Consider the following 19247-nt stretch of genomic DNA (forward strand, 5'->3'; position numbering starts at 1 on the left):
GGGGCTTCCCATGCCGGAGCCCAGGCCCAGCCCAGTGCCAGACAGCAATTTCCCGCAAGTCATGTGGATTCCTAAAGATAGAGCCCCAGGCGCCCACAGGAGGGCGCGCCTGAGTCTGCATGGCTGGTGTCAGATGAGACCAGCGCGGCCCCTGCTGGCCGTCGCGGCGATCTGCAGGAAGACAGCCAGTGTGGCTAGTTTTCCCCAGCGGTGGGCATTTAGTGGAATCTTCATAGGAAAATGGAGGCCCAGGGAACCCAAGAAACTTGTCACGAGGGGACATGGTGGTTCAAGCCTGAAATCCCAACACTGGGGAGGCTGAGAAACAGAGGTGAAAAGAGGATGGAGAGCCCCAGCTTTATGGTAAGATTGAGGGAAAGGCTATGTCTCAGAAGACAGCGAGACAAAGAGATGGAAAGAGATCAAACCCTCCAGCAGATAAAAGGCAAAGTTGAGGGAGATCTGGTGGCTCACGACTGTCATCCTAGCTACTCAGAAGGCTGAGATCTGAGGCTCCCGGTTCAAAGTCAGCCTGGGCAGGAAAGGCCATGAAACAAACCACCAGAAAACCAGAAGTTGCACTGTGACTCAAGTGGTGGAGCGCTAGCCTTGAGCTGAAGAGCTGAGGGACAGCGCCCAGGCCCAGAGTTCAAGCCCCACAAGGCAAAGTTGAAGTGAGATTTCTGAAATCTGGGCCCCTCAGAAACCAGGCAGGTCAGGAGGCAGCGGGAGGGGGCATAGACATTCCGACACAGCAGGTACCCAGCAAGAATGCCACGTGATAATGAAAGCCAGTTCCTGCCACAGTCCTTGGAACTACAAAGCTTGCTGCCAGAAATTGAGAAGCATGAACCAATCACACACACACACACACACACACACACACACACACACACACACACACACACACACAACTTGCTGAGCTCCAAGTATCAGGACAGGTGGACAGGGAGCTTGGAGGCCAGGCCTGGCCTGGTTGACCTTCTCCCCCCTTCTGCCCCCTCCCCCAGAGAGCACACAGAATATGTCTGGTATTTCCCTTTGTGTTGGTGGCAGCAACATGACACTGCTCTGACAGCTGGGCCGTCTAGAAAGAAAACTGTGGGGACAAGGTCAGGTGCCCTGAATCCATGCTGGGGTCCACCCTCATTCTGATGGGCTCTCAGAAAAGGCTGGGCTCAGAGGTGACGCACCTACCTCTACACTCAGCTGAGCCAGAGGGCCAAGCTGAATCTGCCTCTTCCCTTCTTGGGGGAAGGGGGGGGGCTTGTGACAAAGTAACCTGACTCCTCTTCTCACCTACAGCCCCCCACTTTATGCTATCTACCCTACTAGACTGGGCAAGTCTGCTATTACATGCCTCAGAGGGAGGAAGGGCACTGCCCACCCAGCCTGGGACATTTTTCTCCCACTCCTGCGAGCTGTGGCCCCCTCCTGTCTCTCTGCTGCCCCCACGTGGCCAGTCTTTCCCTGCGAATCTGCTTCCTACTTCATTAACAAGCCAGGGCTGCGCCTCACCTCCCTCAGGTCCACCAGAGTCAGGGTCTCAGACTCCAGTGCCCCTAGGCTGGTCTTTGCCCCTCCCTGGACTCAGTCACCCCATCTGTGAAATGGCTTTATTGAAAATCCTGCCCAAGGAGTGTGCATAAGCCCCAGCTGGGGTCCATGCACTGAATCCTGCCTCCTCTTACACTTCACAACCTGCCAGTCCCCGGTTGCTGAGGACCTCCCAGCTCAGGCCATGTTCTGCAAAGTGGGGAGACACGGACGCCCCCCAGGGCCCAGGCTGTGTAGACAGGCTGCTGCCTGAAAGCAAATGCTGAGTGTGGGCTGCTGTGTGCATGCGTGCGTGCATGCGTGCATGCGCGTGTGCAAAGGCTACTCGTTGTGGAAAGGACCGCAGCCTGTGTCCGAGACACTGCCCGCCTCCCTCATGCCTGGCAATGGGATGCCTCCTCCCCGTCCCTCCCTTTTCGTGGAGACGGGGCTCTGCACCCCTGCCCCCTCAGCCCCCGGGGTCCTTTCCGTCCCTGGTCCCGCCAGAGGGGCTCCGGGCACCACCCTGCGCCCACAGCGGGCTCCTGATGGCGCTTGTCCCTGGGCTGCCCCCACCGCTGTCCACCCCGCCGTCCACCCTGCTGGGGTCTCGGCCAGGGAAGGGGGGCCTGCAGGTGCTCCCCGGGTTGCCCCCAGATGCTCCCCAGGTTGTCCCCAGGTGGCCCCTAGATGCGCCCCAGGTGCTCCCCAGGCCCTCTCCTCAGTGGCGGCCAGCCCGCTCCTGGTGAGGCCGGCTTGGTAGGGAACACCCAGTACGGGATGCATAAGATCCCCCCAGGAAGCCCCCGGACCCCAACGTCTTCCTGGGCGGACTGGGGTTCGAGGGCTGGGTGCCCCCGCGGGCGGCGGGCCGGGGGCTTCGTGGGTCTCGGGATGGTGAGGGATGTGGGCGGGGCGCGGCCGCTCCGGGTCCCCGGTGCCCCCGCCCCCGCCCGCCCCCGCACCTGCGCTGGCCTCCCCCCAAGCCCCAGGGGCAGCGGGCAGGCGGAGCCGGAGATCAGAGGACTCGAGTCGGCGGCCCGGGGGAGGGGGCGGGGGATTTCCCCCCACGCTTGCCCGGGCCTGCTCCCCTCCCCCTCCCCGCCAGGTGGGGGGCACCGCCGGGGAATTCCACCGCCCCGGCTGGGGTCCTCGCGGGGAGGGGGAGGCGCGGGCACGCGCAGGGGCGCGGGGCGCAGCTGTCTTCCTCCCCAGACGCCAGCTGCCCCTGCCCGTCCGGGGCTCGGGTCCACGACTCCTGCCCGGCTCGCGGGTGCGGGGGGCAGGGGGCGGCGGGGACCTGCGGAGGGGGGGCGGGGGGAGGTCACGGTGCACGCGCGGCCGGGGGGGCGCGCGCTTGCACGGGCAGGGGGCGTGCTGGTGCCCTGGGCGCCCCCCGTGGCCTCCCGAGGGGTCCCCGGTCTGCCGCTCCCCGGGAGCGGGGCGGGGCGGCGCGGGGTCCCCGCGGGGGTGGCGGGCGTGGGAGGCGTCTGGACCTGCAGCCCGCGCTGGGGCGCCGGGCGGGGCGCGCGTGCCCGGGGCGGGGCGGGGGGACCCGCGGGGGGGCGCGGGGGGCGGTGCGGCGCAGTGGAGACCCGGGCGCGGGAGCGGCAGGGTGCGAGGCGCCGCGGGACGGAGCGCGTGCGGAGGCCGCGGCCCCGCGGGCAGCGCAGCGGGGACGGAGGTCGCCCCAGCCCCGGGGGTCGGAGGGGAGACACCCCAGGGGCCGCCGACCCTGGGCGGTGAAGACCCCCCTCCAGGAGATAGTTAGACGGGCGGGGGGCGGCGCCACCCGGAGCGAGACGGGACCCGGGGAGGGGCCGGAGGGGGACAGACCCCGAGCGGCCGCTCCCGGCCGGGGGCGATGGGGGCCCGGGCTCTGCGGGGCCTCCTCCTCCTCCTCCTCCCGCTGCTGCCTCCGCGCGGGGCCTCCGCGGGCCGCCTGCACAGCCCAGGTGAGTCGGGCCGCGGCCAGGGCCAGGGTTCGAGGCTGGGGAGGCGGCGGGGCGCGGGCAGGTGCCTGGGTCGGGAGTTGGCACCCAGGGGTCGGAGGGAGGAGACCCCGTGAGGTACAGACCCGACCCCCCCCCCCGCCCCGCCCCGGTCCTGCGGCGGTCGGCAGGCCTGTCCGAGTGCTTCCAGGTGAATGGCGCCGACTACCGAGGCCACCAGAACCACACGGGCCCGCGCGGGGCCGGGCGCCCGTGCCTCTTCTGGGACCAGACGCAGCAGCACAGTTACAGCAGCGCCAGCGACCCCCAGGGCCGCTGGGGGCTGGGCGCGCACAACTTCTGCCGGTGAGGGGCGGGGCCGTGCGGTGGGCGGGGCCTGTGTGGTGGGCGGGGCGGCCGTGGTGGGTGTGGCCTTTGCAGCGGGGGGCATGTGCTGGGTGGACCGCGTGGTGGGTGTGGCCTGCATGGTGGGCGGGGCGGAGGGCTGCGCGCGCGCCAGCGCGGGGTCCGCCTGGGGGACTTAAGGATGCGGGCCTCGTTGGCACTGGGATGGCAGGAGGTGCGCAGAACCCCTGGCACTACAGGTGCCAAGACTAAGGTGCCCGACTAAGGCAGAGCCTCAGACCGGAGCTAGGAGAGAAGAGCCGGGCCTCGGCGGGTCCGTGCGCGCGGGCTGCGGTCAGCCTGCGCCTGGAGCGCGCAGGTCCAGCAGGAGGCCACCTCTCTACTGACCTGAGCAGCTCAGGGCCCTCCGTCTGCGCTTCCGGCGGGGTTTGGAGGACAGGGCCGGCCGAACAGGCCCAGCGCCGAGTTCTTACGGGCAGAATCAGAAACCTTTAAAAGACACCCGAGTCTCCGGGCTCTGCGGTGACTTCTGGCCCCGCCGTCGGAGGTCGGCGTTCAGAAGCCGGTGGAGACGAGGAGACCCGGCGCTGGGGGAAGAATCTGGCCTCCAGCCGACGTGCTCCGCCCTGTCCACCTCCCTCCCACCCACAGGAACCCGGACGGTGACGTCCAGCCGTGGTGCTACGTGGCCGAGACGGAAGAGGGCATCTACTGGCGCTACTGCGACATCCCCACGTGCCACAGTGAGTGGACTCGAGTGGACGGAGGTGGGAGCGCCTTGTGTGGCCTCGGAGGGCGGGGCCTGACTCTGCTGCCCCCTCAGTGCCCGGGTACCTGGGCTGCTTCGTGGACTCGGGGGCGCCCGCAGCCCTCAGTGGGCCCAGCGGCACCTCCACGAAGCTCACGGTTCCGGTGTGCCTTCGCTTCTGCCGCATGAAGGGCTACCAGGTACTGCCCGCGGGGCCCCACGCCAGCGACCCCCGGCTGCATCTCAGCACCCCACTCTCCGCACTCCGACGGCCAAACCCACACACTGACTTCCGCACCTGTGGCCCGCTTCCCCCTGCCCACCCCCCCGACCCCGCCCCTCCCCGGAGACCCCTGCCGCCGGGCTCACTCGGTGTCCGCTCCCAGCTGGCGGGTGTGGAGGCTGGTTACGCCTGCTTCTGCGGCTCTGAAGGCGACCTGGCTCGGGGACGCCCGGCCCCCGCCACCGACTGTGACCAGATCTGTTTCGGACACCCAGGCCAGCTGTGCGGCGGCGATGGGCGGCTGGGCATCTACGAAGGTGAGCCCTGGGCAGGGACGGGGGAGGGTCCCGACGCGCCCCGCCCTCACCGGGGTGGGCTACGGGGAATCCCAGGGGCGGGTAGGGGACAGTGCTGAGCCCGGGGGCAGCACCCGGGAAGGCGCTGGGGCCTGAGGAAAGAGGCCGAGCCGACCTGGGGCCTCGCCGGGGCTCCGAGGGCTCCGCTGAGGATCTGTCCCCGGCCGAGGGGGCGCAGCCCCGCTGCCCCCGGGGGTGCTGACGGCCACCCGCCCGCAGTGTCCGTGGGCTCCTGCCAGGGAAACTGGACCGCTCCTCAGGGGGTCGTCTACTCCCCGGACTTCCCGGACGAGTACGGGCCGGATCGGAACTGCAGCTGGCTGCTGCGCCCGGCGGGGGCCGCGCTGGAGCTCACTTTCCGCCTCTTCGAGTTGGCCGACCCGCGGGACCGCCTGGAGCTGCGCGACGCGGGCTCCGGCAGCCTGCTCCGCGCCTTCGACGGCGCCCGCCCGCCTCCGGCCGGGCCGCTGCGCCTGCGCACCGCCGCGCTGCTGCTGTCCTTCCGCAGCGACGCGCGCGGCCACGCGCAGGGCTTCGCGCTGGCCTACCGCGGTGAGCCCCGCCCCGGCCCCGCGCCCGCCCGCCCCGGCCCCGCGCCCGCCCGCCCCGGCCCTCACACCGCTCTCCACAGGGCTGCAGGACGCCTCGGAGGACGACGCTGCCGCCCCCGAGGGCTCGGCGCACACCCCCGCAGAGCCCCTCGACGGCGCCAACGCCAGCTGCAGCCCCAGGCCCGGAGCTCCGCAGCCGGCGGTGGGAGGTGAGGCCGGCGGCGCGCGGGGCGGGGCGAGAGGCGGGCGCAGCCGCTGCGGGCCCCGCCCTCACCGCGCCCCTGTGCCCGCAGCTCGGGTCTCCTCGACGATCACGGCCATCTCCGTGCTGCTGCTGCTGCTCCTGTCGCTGCTGCGTTTGCTGCGCCGACGGTGCGGGCGCCGGGGCAGGGCCTGAGGGCGGACCCCGCACCGGGTGCCTATCGCCTCGGTGTCCCGGGACACGGAGGGAGCCTAGTGGGGAGCCGGGGCCCTAGAAGGGAACGCGCCTAGGAAGGGACGCCTGGCTTCCCGAGGGGGCGGGCGTGGGATTGACGGCGGAGCAGGCAGGAGGCTGGAGACGGGGCTGGGCTGGGCCCAGCTGACGTGTGCTCCCTCTCTAGGAGCTGTCTGCTGGCTCCGGGAAAGGGGCCCCTGGCCCTGGGGCCCTCCCGGGGGCCCGGGAGAAGCTGGGCTGTGTGGTATCGCCGGCCCCGAGGGGTGGCCCTGCCCTGTCCCCCCGGGGACCCCCAGGCGGAGGGTCCGGCCGCGGGCTACCGGCCCCTGAGTGCCTCCAGCCAGAGCTCCTTGCGCTCGCTCATCTCCGCCCTCTGACCCGGGACCCCGGGGTCCGTCGGACCTTCCGCCATCACCGAGATGGACATCTGAGACTTGATGCCACAGCCTACCTCGGCCTTCTTCTTTGAAGGCAGCGCGGCCTGTGGAGACCTCGGACGGGAAGCTTTCGGTGCCGCCGTGGGATCCTGGCCTAACCCTAGAGGTCCAAGGGGTTGGAGGCCAAAGGGCAGGAGGACCCTAAGCGCCTCCCCCAACAATGGACCTCGAAGTAGGGGTGGGCTTCTGGGTTCAGAGGTCACTGAGCTCCTCCCGAGTTGGTCCTGGACTACTGTCTCCAATTAGAGGTCATAGGTGAAGATCCACCATAGACTTTCAATAAAGGGCCTGGAGACCTGGAGACCTGGTGCTGACCTTACGTTCTTCGGTGGAGGGAGCTGAGCGAACGGGGGCGCTGGGCGGAGCCATGCGGGTGTCGGCGCCGTGGAAAGGCCGCTCCCCGCAGGAGTGCCGAGGACCCGGGCGCCGAGGGCGGGAGGAGAGAGGGAGGCGGAGGCCGATCGTGGACCGAGCGGTTCAGCCCCAATCTTCCTCCTCCGGCCCTGCCCTCCGTCTGCTGCGGGTCCTGGGCGGGCCGAGGGCGCGCCTAGTGTGGGCGGACGATAACTGGGAGTGAACTGGGCAGAGCCGGAGCTCGCCGAAACCTGGCTGGAAGAGCCGGGCCTAGCCCGACGGCTTCGGGGGGCTTGGGGTGTCAGGGGCCAGTCTAGGGTCCAATGTGGGTCCGCACCCGAGCTGGGCGGGGCTGGCCGGCACGGGGCTGGGACGGCAGCACCTTGGACAGAGCCCCGCTGGCTTGGGGCGGGGGGGGGGAGGCTGGGTGGCGAGGGGCTGCGCCTCGGAGGGCGGGTGTACAAAGGGGGGGTGACGACCTGGCCTTCACGCTGGAAGCCAGGATGCGCGACGTGGGGCGCGAGGTGCCGGGTCACTGCGGGCCCCGAGCCCCGAGCCGGAGCCACCCCGTCCCACCCCCGCCCCGTTGCAAATGAGCCTGGAACCGCAAGTATTACGCTGAGGGGGCGGAGTCTGGGCGGCCCCGGGGCGGAGCCACCCCGCGCACGGCGCCCATTGGCCCCGGCAACGTCTACGTCAGGGATCCAGCGCGCGAAACGCGGGCTGGGCGGCGGGGGCGAGGAGCCGGGGTGGAGCCTGGCGTCCGCTCCCGCGTCCGGCCGCGCCCGTTCCCGGGGCTGCGGCGACGAGACCAGCCGCGGACTCGAGCTCTCGATCCCCCGGAGCCCGCGCCGCGCCGCGCCTGCCCCGGGCGGAACGCGGCGGCACTGCGCTCGGGCGTGCGGGTCCGCGGCTCCCCGGCGCGGGGGCGTGGGGCTCGCGCGTGCGCAGCGCGAGAACGGAGCGGGCCGGGACCCCGGGCTGGCGCGCGAGCTGCCCCGGCGCGGGGCCACCCTCGGGCACGCGGGCATGAGCTCCCCAGCGCCGCGACCCCGCTGAGGAGCGGGGCCTGGGGGGATCCGGAGGCGCCAGGCCGCCGGCGCTGCGGGAGGCCATGGCGTTCCTGGCGGGGCCCCGCCTGCTGGACTGGGCCAGCTCCCCGCCGCACCTGCAGTTCAATAAGTTCGTGCTGACCGGCTACCGGCCGGCCAGCAGCGGCTCCGGCTGCCTGCGCAGCCTCTTCTACCTGCACAACGAGCTGGGCAACATCTACACCCACGGTGAGCCGCGCCCCGCTCCGCGCATCCCGCGCTCGCGACCTCCCCGCCGCAGGCCGAGGAGCGCCCCAGCGCGCGGGTCCCGGGGTGTCCCGTCCCGGCTCCACCGGCAGCGGCCGTGACAAAGCTGCCATTGTCCCGAGCCGCGCTGCCAGCTTCCGCTTTCCCGGCGGGGACCGGAGAGGGGAGCGGGGAGGGGGGGACTGGGCCCCTTTGGGCCCCTCATCCCGCCGAGCCCCCGGCAGCGTCCGACCCCTTCGGGATCTCGGCGCCCTGGGCGCCTCCCGCCCCCCGGCGCCGGTCCTAGAGATGGGTGTGAACTGGCCGGGAGAAGCCCTCCCTTCCCGGGGCCTGGGGCCCGGCCGCCCCGCCGCCCTGCCTTCCCGCCTCCCCCGTCCGGGCAGCCCAGCCTTGGGGCTCCGCCTGGCGGTGGCTCCGTCCTCCCCCCGCAGCGCCCTGCCCCTCCTCCACGGCCCGCAGAGCTCTTGCTGACACAGCCCTGCCCGTCCTTGAGCTGCCCCGGCTTCTGGGAGGGGGGGGGGGGCGGCGCCAGCTGGACTTAGCCAAGGGTCCTTCCCCAGGGAGGGGCGATTGCCAGGCCTGGCCCCTCCGAGAGCGGGCAGCTGGCGCCCCCAGGTGACCCCCCCGAGAGACAATGCCAACTCTGGAGAGGAGGGGCGCAAGTCTCCAGGAAGAGTCCGGGCTGGCTGCGCAACTGGAGGTCCTGAGAGGAACCTGGGGGGGGGGATTGCTCCCTCATTCTGGCTTGCTCCTGCCGGGAAGACAGAAAAAGGCCCATTTGTGTGGACACTTGGGGGAGGTGCTCTGCAGGTCATGCCTCCCCGAGGCGCGTCTGTGAACACCCCGAAGAGCAGGCCTGCTGGGGTCCTGCCATTTCCAGGATGCTGCCACTTGCTGGGCGGGAGCTAGAAGTCCCGGCTCCTAACTCTGTTGTTTGCTTCCTTGCGGGGCTCACCTAGTGTTTTGTTTGTTTGTTTGTCGGTCATGGGGCTTGAACTCTGGGCCCTGGAGCTATCCCTCACTCTACCACTTGAGCTACAGTGCCACTTCCGTTTTTCTGGTGGTTTATTGGAGATGAGTTCCACGGACTTTCTTTCCTGCCTGGGCTGGCTTTGAACCTCGATCCTCAGATCTCAGCCTCCTGAGTAGCTAGGCTGACAGGCGTGAGCCACCGGCACCCGGCTCGTCTCGGGTTTGCTTGGCTTCCACACCTGTTTCCTCACCAGCAAAGTGGGGCTCGTCATCTCTGCTCCCCAGAACTGTTGAGCCACCTCGGCAAGCCATTTCTGAAAAGTCTCCAGCCCTGGGTGCTGCATGGCGGCAGCACCCACCCCTGTCTGGCAGCCGGGTACCTGTGATCCTAGCTACTCAGGAAGCTGAGGGTTCCTGTTCACAGCCAGCCAGGGAAGAGAGATCCCAGAGATTTATCTCCGACTGACTGGCAAAAGCCAGTGTGGAGGCGTGGCTCAAGTGGTAGAGCACGAGCCTGGAGTGGAAAAAGCTGAGGCCCTGATTCCACCCACTGCAGAGCCGTCCCAGCCTCGTCCTGTGCCATCTTCAGCTTTTCAGACACGCTGTCTTCGATGCTGAGCTGATGGACGGTGGGTAACTGTCTCCCTCCTCCCCAGGGCTGGCCCTCCTGGGCTTCCTGGTGCTGGTGCCGATGACCATGCCGTGGAGTCAGCTGGGCAAGGACGGCTGGCTGGGGGGCACACACTGTGTGGCCTGCCTGGCGCCCCCGGCCGCCTCTGTGCTCTACCATCTCTTCATGTGCCACCAAGGGGGCAGCCCCGTGTACACCCGGCTCCTGGCCCTGGACATGTGTGGGGTCTGCCTGGTCAACACCCTGGGTGAGCCAGGGCCCCGGCGTGGGGGAGGGCTGCTGGGAGCCCTGGGTGGGAAGGGGTGGGCAGGCTCTGGCTGACCTGCGCTCTTTGCTTTCTCTCTGCAGGAGCCCTGCCCATCATCCACTGCACACTGGCCTGCAGACCCTGGCTGCGCCCGGCGGCTCTGGTGGGCTACACTGCCCTGTCCGGCGTGGCCGGCTGGAGAGCCCTCACCGCCCCCTCCACCAGCGCCCGGCTCCGGGCCTTTGGTTGGCAAGCTGGGGCCCGCCTCCTGGTGTTCGGGGCCCGTGGTGTGGGGCTGGGCTCGGGGGCTCCCGGCTCCCTGCCCTGCTACCTGCGCATGGATGCCCTGGCACTTCTCGGAGGGCTGGTGAACGTGGCCCGCCTGCCAGAGCGCTGGGGACCCGGGCGCTTCGACTACTGGGGCAACTCCCACCAGATCATGCACCTGCTCAGTGTGGGCTCCATCCTGCAGCTGCACGCTGGGGTGGTGCCTGACCTGCTCTGGGCAGCCCGCCACGCGTGTCCCCCCGACTGAACAGCCTCCCCAGTGGCCCTGGGACACCTTTCCTCTTGCTGGTCTGCAAGGGCCTGCCCAACACTGTTCCCTCCCCCCTCTTAGCCCTGGAAGCTTCCAGAGCCAGGGACTTCCCAGCTGGGACCCCTGGTCTGTTCATTATTCCCTATGGATTTACCTCTTCCACCCAGGCTTTGGAACTCCAACTATCCTGACGCCTCCCCTCCTGACTCACTCCAGGGTACTGTTTTGCTGTGCCAGCTGGAAGGACACTTCTCCCTGCGCCTCAGTTTACCTTTGGTAACTTGCGAGGCTTGGGCCAGAGGGCCTCAAGGGTTCTCTCTTGCCCTGACAGTTGAGTTTTGCCAATTGCCTGTGGCTGCCAGCCCAGAGCCATCACCCCATCCCCCTCACCCACATCTCCTGGGTCCCTGGGGAGCCCCTGCTCCCATCTCCACCCTGCATGCCAGCTCCCCCAGCGCCAAAACCTCACCCCTCCCGGCCCAAGAGACTGGACGGAGTGAGGGTGAAGGACCAGCCCCTTCTCCCAGGACCCAGTGGGTGTCACCCTTCGTGTACCAGTCGGTCAAGAGGCACATGGTGGCGGCTGCTTGATCCAGCAAGCACAGATGGGGATGGGTGGCCCTGGACCCAGGCCCCTGGGACCAGGCTGGTCTTCTACCTTCAGTGCCACGGTCTGAGGACATGACCTGCCCACCAGGGCTAGGCCCACTCAGGAAATCTGCTCCTCACAGTGCATCTCTGCTCGCCAGAGGCCTGAGACTCTGCGCTGAGCGGGGCTCAGCCTGGAGGCCAGATCATCCCGGGGACTCAGGACCCTGGGCAGCATCAATAAAAGGACCGGAAGTGCTACGTGGCCATGTGAGCAGGCTTGGGTGCACCCAAGATTCAACTTTTATTAGACACAGGAGGGTCCAGAGGGACCCCAGCTTTCTGGGAGGAGGGACAGAAAAAGGGGTCAATGGTTAAAAGCACTGAAGCTGGGCCCACAGCTCACGCTGGGTCCAGTGAGTCCTCAAACAGGCTGAGGAGGTTCCGAGGTTCAAAAGAGGGAAAGGAGCCCCGGGGAGGCTCTGTGTCCATGTCACTTAGGTCCTGGGTGTCCCTTGGGAGAAGGAGGAAAGAGGAATGACACTCTGGAATTCAAAACCAGTCCTAGCCAGCCCAGTCCCCAGGCTGCTCACCTCCACATGTACCTGCCCTGGGGCGTGGACGTGCTCCTGGTGGCCCGGGACAGAGCAGGCTCTGGGGAGAGCGAGGGCCTGCAGGGAAGTGAGTGAAACAACCAGGCCTCAAGGGGTGAGTGGTGCGGGGTAAAACCAGGTCTGGCCTCCCACGGCTCCAGGTCCACAGGGGACAGCGACCCTGCACTGCCTCTGAGCACCTTGTTCCCTCCACCCAGCCCCTCCCGGAGGCCTCTCCTCCTCTTCAGGCTAGACAGACTCTGAGGCTGATGTCAAGTGAGCTTTTGGTAAATGGAGCTTTTCCCGCTCTGAGATGCCTGGAGCAAGGGACACGCTGCTGTGAGGGAGTCCTCCCAGGAGAGCGGGAGCACGTGTCTTTTCTGTGCTGCGGTTTCTTAATTACAGCCTCTTGGCCACCAGACACCTGGGACTCAGGTAGTTCTCTCGGGGCGGGTGCTCACTGGGCTCTGGAGGCGTCTACACCAGGGAAGGACAATGTCTCGTTCCTGGGCAGTGGCAGCCTCTGCTGAGGAGGTGGCTGCACCCCTGCTGACCCTCTCCCTGCCCTTCCTAGTGTGGCGCTGTGCTGTGATTACTGTCCTGTACACAGCCATATGCACGCAGGCCAGGCCACGCTGCTCAGGGTGTGACAGAGGCCAGGCTGGAGGCAAGGCCCAATGCATCTGTCTCCGTGAGGCCCCAGCCTCCTCCCATGTGCTGCTGGCCAGGGATTCACCACCCTGGGGGCGGGGTCTCACCCCCCTAGGCTGTCATCATCCCAGGTGCTGGAGAGGCTGCTGTCCAGGAGGGGGCTGCAGGACGGTGAGCCGGGAGGGGTGGCCGGCGGCCCCGGGGGCTGCAGCCAACTTGTGGGGTGAGCCAGGCTGTGCCAGAGCCAGCAGAGCAGCGTGAGCAGGGCCTAGGAGATGGAGAGGACAAGCACAGCGGCTGGGATCTGAGCACTTGGGAGGCTACGCTGGAGGATGAGGAGCTTGAGGCCAGCCTGGGCTACGTTGTAAGTGGGAAAGGGAGCCGGCGGCGGTGGGAAGCACGCGGGCAGCCATCACGGTGGAGCATACCTGCCACAGGGCCCAGCCACGACTCAGTGCGTCTGCAGCCAGGCACCACACAACATTCCAGGGCCTGGGCTGCCCCAGCATGGGCAGGGCCAGCAGGGCCTCGGCTGTGGCCCGCAGCTGGGGATCAGGCTCCAGCATCATGACAAGGACGGAACGCAGCTCAGCAGACAGACCTGTGCACAAGGCCGGGCTGTGTCAGGGGTCCCAGCCCAGCCGCTTCCCCCGCCACTGGCCCCGGCTCTTGGTCCCCACTCACCAGCAGTAAACTCGGGGGGCAGGAAGCCCCGGCGCAGCTGCTGCCAGCCCTCCCCACCACGGGGCAGCTCCATGTTGCAGGCCACTTCCAGGATGGTGAGACCGAGGCTGGGAGGACAGGGACAGGGACAGAACTAGCAGAGGCAGCCTCAGGACAGATGCCCACGCGGCAATGAAAGGGCAGGAGAGAGTCTACCATAAGCCAGGGGGATGGCGTGAGGAGGGTGGGGGTTCTGAGGAGGCCCCCGGAGAGCCAGTGAACCCCAAGCAGCACAGAGACCTTGTTGTAGAGTGTGCACACACCCCTGTGGCAGACAGGCTGTAATGGAGGCCCTCCAGAACCCCACCAACAGACACCACGGTTTCTAAATCATCACAGTTTTCCTGTGATCACAGGTACCACTGATGGAGGCGGGGCAGTGGCTGGGAACCCAGGGCCTGTGCCCGGCCACGGTGGCAACTGGGGACTGGGGGGACTGGGGCAAGGCCCTAGCTTCTCTGCGTCATTCCTTCCTGGGGTGGGGTACAGTCACCACTCCTCCTATGGAGCTGTGAGGAGAGAAAGGGGCTCCAAAGGCAGCACTGATTTGAGCAGCTTGCTCTGGGGACCTCAGGGCTAGAAGGCGGCCAGCATCTCTGCAGCCTGAGGCCAAGCGTCTGACCTAAAGCCAGGCCGGGACGTCCCTCTCTTTGGTGACCACCGGCAACATCCTCCGCCCCCCAGTCCTCACCTGAACACATCTGCGGCTGTTCCGTATGAGCCCTGCAGCAGCTCCGGAGCCATGTAGCGGGGGTCTCCCTCCTGGGCCTCGACCGCTCCGGTGGTACCCAGCTCCACCAGCAGCCCAAAGTCACCCAGCTTGCAGCGACCCCGGCGCCCCAGGAAGATGTTGGCAGGCTTGACATCCAGGTGGACCAAGCCCTGGCCATGCAGGTGGGCCAGAGCCAGCAGAGTGTCCCGCAGGTAGCCCCAGACCTGGGCCTCGGGCAGGCTGGCACCCCAGGCTTCGCAGTGTTGCTGCAGGCTGGGCCCACACAGCTCTGTCTGAAGGTACAGGATGCCGCCCTCTTCCCAGGCCTGCTCCAGCCGCACACAGCGTGGGTGCTTGCCCACCTTCTCGTGGCCACCTACCTCAGCCAGCTTCCGGGCCCGGTCCTTGGGGCCCCGGAATGGTGACATGGAGCGCTTGACTGCATACAGCCGGCCGTCTTCCTTGGAGCGAACCTGGAAAAGAGGTGTGGTGGCCCACAGGCAGGGGCGAGGGACCATCAGCAGATGCCATGAAGATTTCACATATGGGGGAGAGGAAAGTTGTAGCACTTAGGGAGACCCCCTACGTACAGACACAAAACTGACAAGCCTCCATTGGTAGGGTGGTGTGCTGGAGACGCAGCAGGGGTGCAGGCGGGGCGAACCCGTGCGTTCTGCCCCATGGACTGCCCAGGGCGCAGGACAATGGGGCAGTGTGCTGCGCTACACAAGCTTTCCTCTGAGGAGAGCTGGTTCAGGGGCCAGGCTGCTGGCGCGTGTAATGAGATTGCCTTTATATCGTTCTGTGCCAGGGAAAGCTATGGTTTTAAAGAGACTGTAAGTCAGTGGAAAATGAATTTAAAAAAAATAAAGGTGGTAGGCATGGGGTAGCTTTGAGCCTGCCAGTCTGGGGGGGTGGGCGGGGGTGGGGGCATGCATTTAGGCCAGCTCCAGGAGCCAGGCAGGGTCTGCCAAGAACCCCAGCACAGTTGGATCCAGATGGAGAAATGTCATCCCGGGGCCACGCAGGCTGCGCCAGGCTCTGGAAAAGAGGCCAGTGTGCTGGGGGGGGGGGGGGGGGGGCAGCCCCAGAGGGGCTTGCAGGAGGGCTTGGGAGAAATCTAAACACAGAGGGAGGGCTGTCAGCCCAAGAGAGATGGACTGTGAAGGGAGAGAAAGAAAGAGAGAGCGTGTACAGGCTGTGCAGGGGAGTGAAGGATGGGATCCCCAAGGCGAGCCTGGGCCATGACCCCTAAACTCACCTTGAAGACCTCGCCATAGGAGCCATGGCCCAGGCGGCTGAGTCTCTGGAAACTCTGCTGGAAGAAGGACTCAGGCCGGCTGGGGTCATACCCAGGGCTCTTCAGGGGCTCTGATGCCTTGTCCTGGAATGACACCCTTCGGGGCTGGGGCTGGTGCCAGCCAGGAGTCCGAGGAGGGAAGAGACGGCTGATGGGGATGCTGCCCTTGGCAGGAGGCCGGGGTGGGAGACTTCGGCTGAGGCCCCCAGGTCTCTTGAGGGAGAAGCCAGGCTCTGCATGGCGGAAGTAGGCTGGTACTGGAACAGGGGTACCACTCAGGGGCGGTGGGGTACCCTCAGTGGGCACAGGCATGGCCAGCGTGAGCGGCTGAGTGCAGTGTGTCCTCTCACACAGCGCCGGGTCCTGAGAGCCCAGGGCCAGGTCTCCTCGCACACATGGAGGCCCAGGGGCCACAGCACCTGCAGGAAAGGCAGAGGACAAGCAGTTGCACACTGGCACCCCGCGACATCTTGGAGGTAGCAGAAACATGATGTGGAAACCATGGACTTGTGGCCCCGAGTGTCTCCCAGCCCAGTACAGAGATTAAAGAGAGGTCGCTTGGAGTCAGACACCTGCATGTCCAGCTCCCTCACAACCAGCTGTGCAGCTCTCCAAGATCTTTTTTTTTGTCAGTCGTGGGTCTTGAACTCTGGGCCTGGGCGCTGTCCCTCAGCTCTTGAGCTCAAGGCTAGCGCTCTACCATTTGAGCCACAGCCCCACTTCTGGTTTTCTGGTAGTTAATTGGAGCTAAGAGTCTCACAGACTTTCTTGCCCAGGCTGGCTTTGAACTGCGATCCTCAGATCTCAGCCTCCTGAGTAGCTAGGTGTGAGCTACTGGCACCCGGCCCTTCCAAGATCTCGAGGGGAAAATCTAATTCCAAAATTTAAAAAAATACTTTTTTGAGAAGCTCTGAGTTGCAGAAGTTTCTCTCACCCTTTCACTCTCACAGTTGTGGGTGCCAGAACAGATTCAGTGGGGTCCTACTTTCAGGATGGCAGCCTGGGGTCCCACAGGCCTCTCCCCAAAGACACGGGAAGAACAGGTGAAAATGACAACCAAGCACCTGAGGTCTTTGAATTCAGCAAAGGAAGAACCCTTTGCCCAAGAAACCTACCAAATCTTGGTAATTGCATGTATATGGCGCCTTGGAGCCCTATAGGCCAAGAAGCTGGAGCTTCCCCTCCCCTCCTGCCAGTTAAAGTGTAGGTATCTGCTAGGAGGGGGCAGGTTCTGTGCGCTTCTCAGCCCCTCCCCCCAGCTCCATGTGGCCTACAGGCCAGGGGCCCCCTTCTTCTAAACCTGCCCCCCTCAGGGAGGAAGCTCTTGTTGAATTCAACAAGCTGTGGAGCCAGATGCCCCAAACACCAGTTCACTCACTTAGAAGAGGAAAGCCCAGTGACCAGAGCCACTGCCCTGCACAGCGCTGCTCCTCAGGCCTCAGCGCCACTCGGAGCTCAGCCCATGGCACAGCTCCAGGCAGGATCTTGCATGGGAGAGGTAGGGAGTTGAGAAACAGAGAGCCCTGATTCTCTCTTCCTGTAAATAGTACATACTTTGTGACAGATACTGATTTCAGGATAATGCCTCTGACACATTAGTGCATATGTACTAATATTAGCCTTCTAAATTAGTTTTTCAGATCTGAGACTATTTGAATTTTGAGATTCAGCTGGTGCCCAGAGTCTACAGACCTGTAGTTCTGTACTGGCTCCATGGAGTAGACTTAGCTTTGGTGCGGGCATAAATGCTATCATAAACCATGCTCTGGGTTATCACTGGGAGGACACACAAAGCACAGTTAGCTGTCCCATGGTGTCAGGGGCTGGGTCGGCAGTGGGGGCCGGGAGGGCTGTGGTGTTGTTACAATGTTGGAGCTGAAAGAAAAACCAGAAAGCTACTTGGAAGGGAAGCCACAATGTTTCCAAAGATGCCAAACCTTCCAGGTGTTGACTTCAGCATCGGTCATCTGAAGAGTGGCCTCCCGGGCTAGGGGACAGAGCTTAGTGGGAGAGGGGCACCAGAGGGCGCGAAGCCTCTCTCCCGTCCTTGGGGACCTTCAGCTGCGTCTATAGACTTCCAGGATCCCGTGGCAGGGCTGGGCGTGTAGCTCAGTTGGTGGAGCCCTTGCCTAGCAGGGGAAAGAACCCCACACACCAACCAACAAGGGGGAGGAAAGGAAGGGGGGTGGAAGCAGGGGAAGAATCATACTGCACACTTTGGGAAGTGGAGAACGAGGATGTCCGGATCTCGCCACGGGCCCAGGACCTCACCCTCTCACGGGACAGGACGCGCCGGCTGACCACGGGACGGCTAGACTGTGAGTTCCTCCGGGGCAGGGCAGCGGCTGAACCGGTTCGTGGAAGGGGGGAAGGAATCCCTGGCGAAGAACAATCGGGGTAGCCGGGCTGTCAGCGGGGAGCGGGGAGAGCCGGCGGCGGCGCAGGGCACGGGATGGGAAGCGGGGAGGGGGGAGCCGGGCAAGTACGGGGAGAGGGGGGGGCCGAGAAAGGGGCGCCTAGATCAGAGGGGAGGCGGGGCGGGGCGGGGCGGGGCGGGGCGGGAGGGGCCTTCCGCCGCGGCCCAGGGCGGGGCCCGCAGGGCAGGACCGCGCAGGGCAGGGCCGGGCCGGCCCAGGGCGGAAGGGAGGGGTGGGGCAGCCCTCGAGGGCGGACGGACCACCGAGGGTGGGCACTCGAGGAGTGGGTGAAGGCGGACGCGACCAGGAGCCGCCCCGGAGCGCGGGGCCCGGGCCGGCCCCTCCCGGGAGCCCTCCCGGCCGGGGCTGAGCTCACCTGGGACGGCGGGGCGGGGCGGGGCGCGGCAGCGAGGTCCCAGATTCCGGGTCGCCGAAGGCTACAGGAAGCTTCAGGACGGTCAGGACAGCCGGGGTCGGCCGGTGGCGGCTCCGGACGCCCAGGGGAAGGGCTCTCCCTGCGGGGTGAACGGCCCGTGAACGCGCGCGGAGCCGGCTCGCGCCAAAAATTCCAAACCGGCCTCGAGGCCCCGCCCAGGACCGCCCACCGCCACGCCCCCTTCCGCCGCGGCTCCTCTAGGGCGCCGGCCTCTGGCCCCGCCCCTCGCGTCCTGCGTGCGCGCCGCCGCAGCCCCGCCCCCTGCCGCTCGCCGGAGTTCTCACTGCGCAGGCGCGCCGCGTCCCGCCGCCGGCGGGGGTCGGGGCTTGCTGCGGGGCTTCGAGCCCGGCGAGCAGGCCGGCCGCGCGGAGTCTGCCCGGCGCCTCCACGCCCCACCCCGCTCAGTTCCCGACTCCCAGCGGCCTCCAGACCCTGGTTCCGACACCCGCTGTCCTCGCTGGACTGCCTTGATTCTGGAGTCCATAAAAGGAGCGGCCGCAGCGCTGGGCCTGGGAGGCGAGGCCGGGGCGGGGCCGCGCGCACCAGGTCCAGCGCCGACCCCCGGGCCCAGGCCTCCTGACCGGCCTAGTGCCTGAGGGGAGACGCGCCCCACTTTCCCCCATGGTGCAGGCGGGAGCATGAAGTGCCACCTCTTCCTGGAAGCCCTCTGAACAGACAGTTCTTTATTTTATCTCTATTTCCTGGAGTTCGTGTCCATCCATAGTCTTTAAATGTCCAGTGAAGGTTCAGCTTTGTGTCCCTCCCCTGGGGCGCCCTGCGATCGCCTGTGCGGGTGCCTAGAGTCTGGCGGTACACACACTATTCTCAGGCTCAGCTGAGGCCTCCCGAGGCCGCTGAGGCTGAATGACCTACAGGTAACCAGCTGGGCTTTTCTGAGCATCGGATTAGTCTCTCTTGGAAGAACAGAGCAGGTGATGCTGCGCTGATCCCCTTAAAGCGCTTATACACAGAGCAAGCTGGGGTGGGCCTTGTCTCTATCTGGAGGGGGCTGGTGATTGTGTAATGGGGTGCCAACCTTCCCAGATCAGTCTCCCTCTCAAGGATCAGCATTGAGGGTGGTGAGGCACCTGGTTATACTCAAGACCCAGTGCTGGGCTAAAGCCTACCTCCACGCACCTCCTTTTCTATTAGCATCTCGGGCAGCCACCTCCCGGTGACTCAGGCTGGCCCAGACACCCGGTG

At 66.3% G+C, this 19247-nt stretch overlaps 3 protein-coding genes across 5 annotated transcripts; 2 read left to right on the forward strand and 1 right to left on the reverse strand.

Moving 5' to 3' along the window:
• Nucleotides 1-3400: 3400 nt before the first annotated feature.
• Nucleotides 3401-6524, forward strand: LOC138825321 (kremen protein 2-like). Of its 2 annotated transcripts, none has more exons than XM_070019722.1 (9): nt 3401-3491; nt 3659-3833; nt 4485-4576; nt 4657-4781; nt 4968-5121; nt 5380-5712; nt 5792-5920; nt 6005-6083; nt 6314-6524. In XM_070019722.1, the coding sequence occupies exons 1-9, from the start codon at nt 3401-3403 to the stop codon at nt 6522-6524; spliced, it is 1389 nt and encodes a 462-aa protein (XP_069875823.1). The 2 variants fall into 2 exon arrangements, with proteins under 2 accessions (XP_069875823.1, XP_069875824.1); XM_070019723.1 differs by having other exon boundaries at nt 5085-5121.
• A 1210-nt stretch (nt 6525-7734) lies between these two features.
• On the forward strand, nt 7735-11473 carry LOC138825470 (progestin and adipoQ receptor family member 4). The gene is made up of 3 exons (XM_070020084.1): nt 7735-8218; nt 9865-10086; nt 10188-11473. The coding sequence occupies exons 1-3, from the start codon at nt 8053-8055 to the stop codon at nt 10619-10621; spliced, it is 822 nt and encodes a 273-aa protein (XP_069876185.1). The 5' UTR covers nt 7735-8052; the 3' UTR covers nt 10622-11473.
• Nucleotides 11474-11497: 24 nt separating this feature from the next.
• On the reverse strand, nt 11498-18167 carry LOC138825468 (membrane-associated tyrosine- and threonine-specific cdc2-inhibitory kinase). 2 transcript variants are annotated; one of them, XM_070020082.1, is made up of 9 exons: nt 17985-18167; nt 17463-17569; nt 15153-15610; nt 13871-14364; nt 13141-13247; nt 12885-13057; nt 12564-12724; nt 11806-11883; nt 11498-11726 (listed from the first exon to the last, which is right to left on the reverse strand). In XM_070020082.1, the coding sequence occupies exons 3-9, from the start codon at nt 15501-15503 to the stop codon at nt 11615-11617; spliced, it is 1476 nt and encodes a 491-aa protein (XP_069876183.1). In that variant the 5' UTR covers nt 15504-15610; nt 17463-17569; nt 17985-18167; the 3' UTR covers nt 11498-11614. The 2 variants fall into 2 exon arrangements, with proteins under 2 accessions (XP_069876183.1, XP_069876184.1); XM_070020083.1 differs by having other exon boundaries at nt 11611-11726; nt 11806-11866.
• Nucleotides 18168-19247: the final 1080 nt, after the last annotated feature.

Source organism: Dipodomys merriami, unplaced genomic scaffold (assembly GCF_024711535.1).
Source record: "Dipodomys merriami isolate MVZ:Mamm:240054 unplaced genomic scaffold, mDipMer1.0.p SCAF_137, whole genome shotgun sequence".
In the NCBI taxonomy this organism is placed as follows: Eukaryota; Metazoa; Chordata; class Mammalia; order Rodentia; family Heteromyidae; genus Dipodomys; species Dipodomys merriami.

Excerpts from the sequence above, each read along its gene's own strand:
- LOC138825321 (XM_070019722.1), top strand. The coding sequence starts at position 3,401 with ATGGGGGCCCGGGCTCTGCGGGGCCTCCTCCTCCTCCTCCTCCCGCTG. Across the intron at positions 5,122-5,379 it reads GCGGCTGGGCATCTACGAAG|TGTCCGTGGGCTCCTGCCAG; the intron begins GTGAGCCCTGGG and ends ACCCGCCCGCAG. Across the intron at positions 5,713-5,791 it reads CTTCGCGCTGGCCTACCGCG|GGCTGCAGGACGCCTCGGAG; the intron begins GTGAGCCCCGCC and ends CGCTCTCCACAG.
- LOC138825470 (XM_070020084.1), top strand. The coding sequence starts at position 8,053 with ATGGCGTTCCTGGCGGGGCCCCGCCTGCTGGACTGGGCCAGCTCCCCG. Across the intron at positions 8,219-9,864 it reads GGGCAACATCTACACCCACG|GGCTGGCCCTCCTGGGCTTC; the intron begins GTGAGCCGCGCC and ends CCTCCTCCCCAG. Across the intron at positions 10,087-10,187 it reads CTGCCTGGTCAACACCCTGG|GAGCCCTGCCCATCATCCAC; the intron begins GTGAGCCAGGGC and ends TTCTCTCTGCAG.
- LOC138825468 (XM_070020082.1), bottom strand. The coding sequence starts at position 15,503 with ATGCCTGTGCCCACTGAGGGTACCCCACCGCCCCTGAGTGGTACCCCT. Across the intron at positions 13,248-13,870 it reads ACAGCCGCAGATGTGTTCAG|CCTCGGTCTCACCATCCTGG; the intron begins GTGAGGACTGGG and ends CTGTCCTCCCAG. Across the intron at positions 11,884-12,563 it reads GATGATGACAGCCTAGGGGG|GCCCTCGCTCTCCCCAGAGC; the intron begins GTGAGACCCCGC and ends ACTTCCCTGCAG.